Source organism: Tachysurus fulvidraco, chromosome 1, assembly GCF_022655615.1.
Source record: "Tachysurus fulvidraco isolate hzauxx_2018 chromosome 1, HZAU_PFXX_2.0, whole genome shotgun sequence".
Lineage (NCBI taxonomy): Eukaryota > Metazoa > Chordata > Actinopteri > Siluriformes > Bagridae > Tachysurus > Tachysurus fulvidraco.
Window position 1 is genome coordinate 39,148,858 of NC_062518.1, and position 10,947 is coordinate 39,159,804.

The 10,947-nt window shown below is 39.4% G+C and overlaps 2 protein-coding genes across 3 annotated transcripts; one reads left to right on the top strand and one right to left on the bottom strand.

The window, feature by feature from the left end:
* Positions 1 to 3,306: 3,306 nt before the first annotated feature.
* msmp1 (microseminoprotein, prostate associated 1) lies at positions 3,307 to 4,577 on the top strand. The gene is made up of 3 exons (XM_027178436.2): positions 3,307 to 3,449; positions 3,712 to 3,820; positions 3,924 to 4,577. The coding sequence occupies exons 1-3, from the start codon at positions 3,359 to 3,361 to the stop codon at positions 4,090 to 4,092; spliced, it is 369 nt and encodes a 122-aa protein (XP_027034237.1). The 5' UTR covers positions 3,307 to 3,358; the 3' UTR covers positions 4,093 to 4,577.
* Positions 4,578 to 4,700: 123 nt separating this feature from the next.
* rgp1 (GP1 homolog, RAB6A GEF complex partner 1) lies at positions 4,701 to 10,905 on the bottom strand. 2 transcript variants are annotated; one of them, XM_027178290.2, is made up of 9 exons: positions 10,741 to 10,905; positions 10,077 to 10,192; positions 9,312 to 9,445; positions 8,163 to 8,246; positions 7,852 to 8,001; positions 7,115 to 7,261; positions 6,892 to 7,019; positions 6,062 to 6,239; positions 4,701 to 5,564 (listed from the first exon to the last, which is right to left on the bottom strand). In XM_027178290.2, the coding sequence occupies exons 2-9, from the start codon at positions 10,190 to 10,192 to the stop codon at positions 5,341 to 5,343; spliced, it is 1,161 nt and encodes a 386-aa protein (XP_027034091.1). In that variant the 5' UTR covers positions 10,741 to 10,905; the 3' UTR covers positions 4,701 to 5,340. The 2 variants fall into 2 exon arrangements, with proteins under 2 accessions (XP_027034091.1, XP_027034092.1); XM_027178291.2 differs by lacking the exon at positions 10,741 to 10,905 and adding an exon at positions 10,335 to 10,353.
* Between the last annotated feature and the right edge of the window lie 42 nt (positions 10,906 to 10,947).

Sequence of the window (10,947 nt, forward strand, 5' to 3'; positions counted from 1 at the left end):
TTTTCACCATCATTCATTAATGTATCTTCTGGACTGTGTAACAGCAATTGTAAATATAATTATTACTATATTTAATATATATTTTTAATCCTTAGTTAATTGTGTTTGCTTTGAGAAGCACTGGTCAGTAAATCTGAGTGTGTGGTAATAAAACTGAATATTTGAATTCTTCTCTGTTGGAACTCTTGGTCTAAGGAATTGAAAAAATGAATTCATATTTTGTAAACGTATTGAAATGTGGAAATTCCTGAGAAATTTGGAAAACTGCAGTTTAGGGTATAAATCAGGTATAAATCAAATAGGGTATAACCCTGGGTATAAATACGCTTTAATGAGCATCATCATTACCAGTCATCATCATCATTATAATAATCAAAACGCTAATGATAATTAACTAGACATCCATTGAAGGGTAAATGGAAGGTCAAAGGAAATAAATCTAGCAAAGAAACACAGTGTTTATTCATTCATTCATTCATTCATTCATTCATTTTCTAAAGCTTATTCTACTGAACTACCTTGGGTCACAGGGAGCCTGTGCCTATCTTAGGCGTCATCAGGCATCAAGGCAGGACACACCCTGGATGGAGTGCCAACCCATCGCAGGGCACACACACTCTCATTCACTCACACACTACAGACGATTTTCCAGAGATGCCAATCAACCTACCATGCATGTCTTTGGACCGGGGGAGGAAATCGGAGTACCCGGAGGAAACCCCCGAGGCACGGGGAGAACATGCAAACTCCACACACACAAGGCGGAGGCAGGAATCGAACCAACAACCCTGGAGGTGTGAGGCGAACGTGCTAACCACTAAGCCCCCCAGAAACACAGTGTTCTTTTATGTAATTCACATTTATAACTGGCCTGGTTTCAGCCTCACTGGTGACCAAAATGCAACTGTGGAACTTCTTTTATCTGTGGCTTGGCCAGCAGTTATGTACATAATATGGTGAATGAGTCAGTCTCCATACCAGCCCAACACCTCAGTCCATTACATGCTCCAGTCAGTGTTAAAGCGCTGTTTAAGAGCCCCATTGCTCAACCACTGTGTGCTCCACACACTCACAGCATAGGTTCCTTTCTCTCATATGCAAAACCACATTCCTGGACTTTTATGCTGAATGGAAGTTGGTGGTCAAGCATTCCAGCCACTGGACAAGACAAAAAAACTACAAGGTCAATAGATGAGGTGTGTAATCAACAGTGTCTAGAGGTTAGACATTTAGGAGATAATAACAAGTGATTTTTAGAGTTTTAATTAATCTGTTTCGACAAGGTGAGAAGATATTAGCTATAAGCATCTTGTACATTTATTAAATAATGTAATCGATTTACACATAAACCTTATGTTTGAGATGGACATATCTAAAGTTTGTAAGTTTATACAGTAACTGAGGAAGATTGTAAACATGTCAACACCAGAACAATTTTGACTAGAACATTTCCATATTAATGAGTGTGGCAGTTTTCGTTTCACAAGCATCATATCTGCTTACTAATTACATCCAGAAAACTACTGCAAAAGTTTTTGCCAGACACATCCGAGACCCACTGGACACATCTAAAGGGTAGCACTTGTTTTGGAGAGGGTTTTTGTTCATCTTGACTGAACTATCTCTGAGACAGGTGGAGATATGTACATTTCCACAATGATCTTGTGTGATGTGAGAACAGGACAGAATCAAGCAAGGTATATGAGTTGTTAACTAATACAAGGTGAATGCTTTCCGGCAGTTTAAGAACAGAGGATCTGCCCGAAGCTTCTTCTGTTTTTGATGTACTTTAAGCTAGAATTTACTTGTATTGGCAGATGTTTAATTTGGAGGGTTGTAAAAGATCTTGGACTATATTGTTTTGGATTAAATATTTCTTAGTGTGAAAATCAGTTTGATATTTCAAGGCTGTATTTTAAGAACCAAGCAAACAAATGGAAAAACAAACTTGCTTGGGAATTATTAATTGGTCAGTGAAGCAATGTGGTCTAAAGATTTATTATATTCATAAGAAACAGTTATTTAATGTGCAGGCAAGGATAGAAAACAGCTCTTTAATGCGCAGGCACTACATACTTTTGAGCTTCTCAGAGATGCTGATAGGCAGTGATGAGTCACTCTGTCCGGACTGTGGCGCGTGTCTCAGCCACTGAGTAGCAGAACTACGAGCATGACACAACACAGCTTTCAACACCTCTCAAAAAACTGTGGAGTAACATAGGCATGAATGCTCCAAGCAGAGTTGTGGGGCCCCTGGGCCATTTAAAACGCTTATTACTCTTATTGCGATTCTGTAAAGGGGAGTAGAGATGAGCTAATGTGAGGGTGAGTATGTAATGTTTGGTTCCTGCTCAAAGAGCGTTACCTTCCTTACATCCTGTACAAACCTTCTCATCAAACACTGACAGATATTTACTCTAGTAGAAGACTCAAACACACGCTTTCCTTATACGTTCAACTTGTTGACATCAAGAATTTTTATGTTAAGCTACAATATAAAACATAACAAAATATTAGCTTCAATTAATATCTAAAAAAAAAAAAACAATACCACAAGCATTACATATTAGACACTACCATATCTTTGAACACATGTCTGCATACATGCATGCAGACACACACCTGCAGCTGAGGTACAATAAATGTCTGATTCTTTCTTTATGGGATTCCTTCTCCCAAACAACCACTGAAGCCTCAGCTGGACCAGGCCCATGTAAGCTTACAAAATAGAGAAATGTCCATGACATCATCGGTATGAGCAAAAACTGGGGAAGCAGATATGGGTCATTGCATCCTCCGGCCATGAAGTTAGCCCTGTCTGTTTGTGTGTTTGAGGACTACCTAGTAACCACTGGGTGAATCTGGTCCTCAGAGAACAGTAGCATCTGTTCGCTGATGTTGTTGGTGTGGACTTGACCACCCTCAAGAGTGCAATATAGAGATACTGAATCATCATGCTTTGACCAGCCAGGTGACAAGTATATTAGGTGTTAACACACCAGTAATGTTGATGTAATGGTATAAGATGTGCATAAGCAGGGTAGTGACCATCACTTTCCCTCCTTCTCTCTTGCCTTCTTTCTCACCTCATCCTCCTTCCCTTGCTCTTAGTCATTTTGAATGTCAGTATTTTGTTTTTCAAGGTCATGCCCAGTGGAGCGGAGAATGGCAAATCAGTGGAGAAACAGAACGAATGGTGCCAAGCCACAGTCTTTTTTTCCTCCCCAACCCCCCAAAAAACACGCCAATCGTTCCCCCTCCCACCTCTGCCTTACCTCAAGCTCACATGCGTATAGGGGGTATAAATGGAGGTATTAAAACAGAGTGATTCAGACAACAAGTTACAGAAAGAGAAAAGATGGCAGGACAGTGGATGATGATCTTGATTGGTGTTTTGATGTGGATGAATTGCTCAGCAGCTCCTACCGAATGCCACTTCAACGCTCAAGGTGAGATAAATCCTTTAATATCTCAGATGCAGAAGAGTCTGGAAACAAAGTATTTTCACTAGCTAATAGATTGCATTGTGTAGATATAGTATTGTCCTGATGAAATTAGGCAGCAAACCTTAGTGTGACAAGCCTTTATAGAATCAACTGATTAATTAATGCAGAGTCTTTTGCAGAAATTATATTACCTTCAGCAAAGTCAAAGGTTTAAAGTCGTTTTGATAGCTAAATACTTTCTCCTATCTTCTCTTTGTTCCTACAGCTCTGTGTGAGTATGAGGGAAGGCACTACTTGTTGGGTCAGAGCTGGATGGAGACGGGGTGCATTCAGTGCACCTGTCTACACCCTTTTGGGGTGGGCTGCTGTGAAACGTCAGTGACCCATTTCTTTCTTAATGAAATCTAATCCTAAGCCTTGTGTATTGGCAGCATTTTTTTTTTATTGAAATAAAAGCTGATCTCTCTTTATGCTCAGTGTGCAGCAGCCAGTGGACTTCCCACCTTGGTGCCAGGTGCGAGTTGAATCTGTAACCTGTAAGGTGAGCTTGGTGCTGACCTCTGATCCACGTCTGCCCTGCATTCCAGGAGAAGGGAATGATGTGGACCCCAGTCATGGAGAAATGCACAATAAACTAGCAGGTTAAGACTAAAAAGCAATTGAACCATCTGCCAAGCCTGCACTATGCCTGTCTGCCTGAGCTGACTTTGTGCTTTACCTGTAGGATCTGTATTGATACAATAACTAATATTAGCTCTGAGAGATAGATAAACTGGTTGGTAATGTGCTGTTCTTGTCCACAGGTAATGTCTTTGCCCTACTTTAATCACTATTGTTTTTATATCTTGCCTGACTATGCATTGGCGAAAGAATTCTCCACAGATTTGGTAATAGTTGCAAATGTCTACCAGCGTTGGCACATGTGATTAACTTGTAGTATTCACTATGAAGTTTGTGACACAAATAATAATGCCTAATCAGCATTTACAGACAAATAATTCTTTGTGCTATATTGGATTGGTACTTACTCATCTTCCATTACATTGATTTAATTCATACTTATCTACTCTAATAGCATGGTCATATGATGTTAATATTGCCTAATGCACTATTGTAAATATTCAGCTTTGCACCCACTTCTTATATATTACAGTTTGATTTTGAGAGTACCATTTCATATTTACCCAAATAAAATATATTAAAGTAACCCTTTGTCGGTTAATGGTGGTGTGGGGAGAGAACAAAATACATTTCTCTGATTTCACTCTTTTTATTTAAGAGTTCAAAACACTGTTAATAACTGCAATAAAGAATCTGTCAGCTTGTCACATAAAGAAATGTACACTGAAAAGAGGGGAAAAATTATATAAGAAAAAAAAAAGCAGCTCTGCAGTGGGGAGTTCATTTAAAATCACATACACTTACCATTAATAGGAACATCTGTACACCTGACCATTCATGCAGTTATCCACTCACTTAGATATGTTTTACCAAACATTCAGATCGGTTTAATCACAATGATGTGGAATATAACTGAAGCTCTTCAGCTTTAACTGCGTTAAAGCTGAAGAGCTTCAGCTTTAACTGTGTTATTGTACTGTTTTCACCTGATTGGCTGAATAGATACCTGCATAAATGTCCCTTATAAAATGTGCATTAGCACCCAAGGTTGGAATACAATAAATATGGAAAAGGTCCCATGTTATAGCCTGAAATGTTCAAATCAGGTCCACATACTTTACACACACAAGATAAGACAAATAAAAGACCAGAAATGTTGCTGGTTTTGATGTGAAAACCTAAATAAAGGAAAGTTACACAACACAACACAACACAACACAACACACACACACACACACACACACACACACACACACACACACACACGATCAATTCAGATATTGATACTATTTGTCCCTGTGAACTGAGAAACATATGAAGCCAGTGCTGGATTGGTGGGAAGCACTTTGATTGGCAGGTCCCAGCTGAAGGTGTCCACATCCACTTGCTCTGCCCCAGTCCATACGGTGACTTCTGATTGGTTCTGAAGAACAGTAGGCAACTCCACTGGCTCTCTTGCTGTGACGAATTCAAAGTGTAGACGCCACCTTAGGGTTACTAAAGTGAGGGAAATGTACAGGCTTTTCAATTTATCATCGTCAATTTATCCGCAGTGACGTTTGAACTCCTTATTAGGCTTAAAAATATATTCTAATATAGAAAGAGATAATCTGCTAATATTCATAGCAATATTACAGAAAAACTCTGCTCCAGGATTCTTATTTACATTCTAAAAGTATAAGCGATTACCCCTGGGTTATCGCTTATACTTTTAGAATGTAAATAAGTAAATCCTGTAATTATGTAAATCCTGTTTTATATATACACAATGATGTACTTTGGTATAGTATTTTTTGAGTGACTGGTTGAAACTCTGTAACACTTGGTGGCTGAGGACCCCATATTTAGTTAACAGTATTTTTTAACAGTATTTTTTTTTTTTATGTTAAATGCAAATTTTGCAGGTTAATTACTTCTGTTAATAACTTCTGTACTTGCTTTATACCAGGTCAGAAAAACGACAGTGTTAGAAGTGAAGAAGAATCTGAGCTAACCGATATCAGTGGTGAAACCGGGTGTAACGTTGAGAGGTACAGGCAGGGAGAAGTGGCTGGAGGCCGTGTGGAGGCAGGACTCTAGATGCCGACCGTGACTTGTGACACTGACCGCCTGAGCTGGTCGCCTCTGATATTTCTCAAGGACCTCCTCCTCACTCTGCAGACTCACTGAGTACTGAGATCACATGCAACACAACAACACAGAGGCAAGATTAGTGCACGTACAAACACACAAGTATGAGAGGACACACACTCCTTGAAGAAACGAATCAAAAGAAATGTGAAATTTGTCTGCAAGAATTCGCAGTTTCAAGAAACAAAATATTTTAAGCTCTTTGAGCTGGGTTAGTGTTACCAGGGGGTTGGTAATGACATTTGTACGGATTTAACGGGATACATTGAGCAAGATTAAGTATTTGTAGGATTTGCCTATGTAGCTTGAATTGACAGGTCAACATCACAAGACAATCACCAAAATAAATAAATAAATAGAAGTCTATTACAGCTCACTGAAATAAAGTAATTTATGACAGAATGATTGCTTTCAACACATTTTATATCTGTAATGGATTGAAATCAACAATCCTTTCGGAAATCCTTCAAGTTACTCTACCACATGCAAAATAAACCCGACTTGAATTGAATTTAGATAGTGATTATTTTTAATAATTCATTTGACCTCTGTGATTAGCTGCAATCGCTTAAGCCACACTCTTTCTGAGCAATACCACTTCCTTTCCAGCTGGTAACAGTGCCTTCGACACACACACAAAAAAAGTCTCAGAATCAAAAACGAAAAAGAATGAAGTTTTCCGTGTGATCTGTACCTGTAGACATGGGATATCTCCCTCTGAATAGTTAAATGTGCCAATGATGTCCTCTCCTAGTCTGTACACAGTCTTAAAGATACAGAATTTGGCCACCTTTCCTCGCATGTTAGTGATATTAAACAGATCTGTAGAGGAGAAGAATATCAATGTAAATGATTTGCCAAAATATGATGTGTTTCAAAATACAAATACAGTAACATGGAAAAAAGATGTCACTGACGTGGGCAGCGACGTGAGGTAGTGATCATCAGCATGTCTAGTGCTCGCTCCAGTGGTCGTGTATCTCTTCTTCCTCCCTCCTCCTCTTCCAGGAAGGGGTTTGTGGGTGATACTTCCTCGTCCTGTAGGAAAGGGGGTTCAGGCATGCCTACAAAACACAAATCACAATTACACAGAACTAATCTCAAACCACATGCTATCCTGGCAATTCATTTTTTGTGTAAATAATATTTATGTAGGGGGGCATGGTGGCTTAGTGGTTAGCACGTTTGCCTCACACCTCCAGGGTTGGGGGTTCGATTCCCGCCTCCGCCTTGTGTGTGTGGAGTTTGCATGTTCTCCCCGTGCCTCAGGGGTTTCCTCAGGGTACTCCGGTTTCCTCCCCAGTCCAAAGACATGCATGGTAGGTTGATTGGCATCTCTGGAAAATTGTCCGAAGTGTGTGATTGCGTGAGTGAATGAGTGTGTGTATGTGCCCTGTGCTGGGTTGGCACTCCGTCCAGGGTGTATCCTGCCTTGATGCCCGATGACGCCTGAGATAGGCACAGGCTCCCCGTGACCCGAGGTAGTTCGGATAAGCGGAAGAAAATGAATGAATGAATAAATGAATATCTATGTCGCATATTTTGCCCTGAATTATGACTGTGAAGGTATCAGAATATTCAAAAAAGGCTGAAAGTCCTAATTAATGATGCCCCTGTTGATCTCTAACACAATATTTATGAATATGAAACATACCATGCAGAACGAGCACTCTGAAGGGGACACGCAGCAGCTTGATTGGAGAGTTGACCCTCTGACAACCAATCGTAAGCTTGTACACGTATTTCACCGCCTGACCACGGAAACTAGGAGGGCCGTCCATGGGGACGAGCTCACTGTAAGTGTCTGTACCCGAGAAGAGCATAAACCGACAAGTTAAGAGTTGTGAAAGAAGAAATGAAAAAGAAAAAAGAAGACAGAATGGCATACTTGTGGAATGTTTACTATACACATTTGACTAGTAAAACTTTGACTCCATCTTAAAGCAGATTAAATCAGCTGCCTACAAGTTTTACTCTCTCCAGGGTCTAGCCGCAGGTCACAGAACAGGATCTTGGGTGGAGTGTCCAGCATGCACTGGCCTCGCTCTCCTAGTGATGCAGAGAAAAAAAAATCATCATGGCTCAAGAGGAAAAACAACTCAAGGATCGTAAAACAAAGCGAAACATATCCAGAGCCGACTGTGTCAAACCCTGCATTCTGATCCCACAATAATGGGATCAGAAAAAAAAAAAAAAAACAGAAATTCTAAAGCTTCATTATTAAAGTAAATCTAAAATATTTGAGAACTCTTCTATGAAACAAAAGGAAGATTGTTTTCACGCCAGGCAGGAAAATACGCTGGAGTTCACACAAATCCAATCCTCATCACACGATCCCTCAGCATGTTTATTTAAACCCCATCCACGTAGGCAAGATATTACAGCCAATATTTCCACTCAAATGCTGCAATGATCATTTGTAGGAGGATATTCTATAAAAGTAGCTGCTAGTGTTACCAAGAAACCACAAAATTATCCATGGTGGAAAAGACACTGACTTGCTGTGGGTGGAGATTCCTTCCTTAAATATTACATAAACATCACCTCACAATATCAACAAATAAATGTTCCCTTATTAAAGAAAATAAGATGTCTACATCCTACTATAAAAACTTTAACATATTAAAGTACACATGTTGATATACATCAACACCTTCTGACTAATCAAATTTGAAAATTCTGTGCTGTTTTCTAATGACAAAGATGATTACAGACGAGATTCTGGTGGTCATAAATGGTTACTACAGTCTGAATTACATGGCAGCTGTGTGTTTATATAGTATCAAAGTGTTCAATAGAGAAGTAGACCAGCACACTTAAACTAATTTATAAACCCAGTATACATTTTAGTTTACCAGAAAAAAAAGGATGTAAAATAAACACAAAGGATTTAAACAAGTAACAAATGTTAATTCTTAATTTTTTTTTTTTGTAATCATGCTGAGCCAAAAGAAGGCAGTTATTTTATAGTACAGACAACACCACACACATATTGCGTCCATATATGTTGTAAAGCTGCTCTAGTGACACGAACGAATTCTCATAAGTGTTGTTTGGTGTGTTAGTCTTGAAGAACTTGGAGCAAAAGTGCTTTGAGCTTGAAATGGGTCTCACCTCTGCTGGGGATGAGCACAGTGTCATTTTCTGCCTGTACATCTTGCTTCGTGCCCTGAGTAGGCAGTGCCACACGGCTTTCACTGGCATGGAACTGGCAGTGGATCTGAGCACTAGCCCATGCAAGCATCTCGCTAAGGATTACAAAAACATCAACAGGATATTACACATTATACATGTTTGTAAATGTTGCATGTCACTCTATGAAAGTTATGGTCTACTTGCAAAACAAATAAAAAAGATAGAACAAAGCATTTTGTCAGAAAAAAGATAACATCCTGCCAATTAAAACAGGCTGCTTCAAAATACGAATTTAGCAGCAACAGAAGCGATTGCAAATGTCCATCTTTCTGGTATATCACTTAGTGGCTCTCTGCAAAGCATCATATGTCTAACAATAACATGCCTTAACCATCTGTGCTTTGTTTTCACGTGTATAATCTACACTATATAATGAAACCTTTGCAGACACCCGATCACAACACTCATATATGAATTTTGTACATCTGATCTGACATTTAGTCCTCCCTTTGACTTTGAAGCACAGCTGTGAGGATTTGTTGATTAGCTGGCTTTTTCCACAGGGGAAAAGTTTAATGCTACAGCATGCAAAAATAAAAAACAAACTTCTACAATCATGATGTAGTATGCAATAGTCTGGGGAGGACCGGCATATGAGTGTGATGTCCAGGTGTCTAAAAACCTTTGGCCATTAAGTGTATGTTTTGTTTGCTGCTGTTAATCTGGGTTAGAAAGTCTTCCTACCTGCTGGCACTAGTGGAGAGGTGGGATATTGGATTAGTGAAGGTGATGAGACACTCCAGAACCTCTCCAGCCAGAAACACAGGCCCCCGAGCCATTGAGGCCACCACCTCAATCATCTGAGAAAAAAATACAGTTAAATCACCAAAACAACACCAACTACAAGTCATCTGAGCATCACACGAACATTGCACTTATATAACGTTATAATATACTTATTATAAACACAAACTAATTTCATTTTTACTACTTAACACCTACTATGCAGTAGCCTAGTAGTTAAAGCGTTGGGCTACAGATCAGAAGGTCATGGGTTCGAATCCCAGGTTCACCAAATTCCTACTGCTGGGGCCCCTGAGCAAGGCCCTTAACTTATAACCCTCAGTTGTTCAGTTTTATAAAATGAAACAATAAAAAAATTCTGGGTAAAAGTTTCTGCTGAATTTACGACGTTTACTAAATGCCGTAAATGTAAATAAATAACTCTGGGAAAAAACAAAACAAATTCTCTCTGTACTTTATCTGCTAGCATGGGCGCTAACTAGCCCATAAAAACAACAGCTTTTAATCCTCCTGGAATTAATTTAAAGTTAGCACACACAGGAAAAAGCAAACACAACCCTTTATACCGCGATAAAAGCAATAAGATTAAGAGTGTTATGCTCACTGTGAGGAAAGTTTCACGACTGAACCAAAACCGGCAGAAACGCTTTCGAGCCTCAAAAACAAAACAAGCCGAGGACAAATTCGGATGTCCGAGTATGACGTTTCCAAGAGTTTACACCACTTCAGACGAACTGTTATGGCTATAAATGCAATCTATTCACGGTGGTAATCGGGTACATTACATAATACCGTGTCTAACCTAATTATT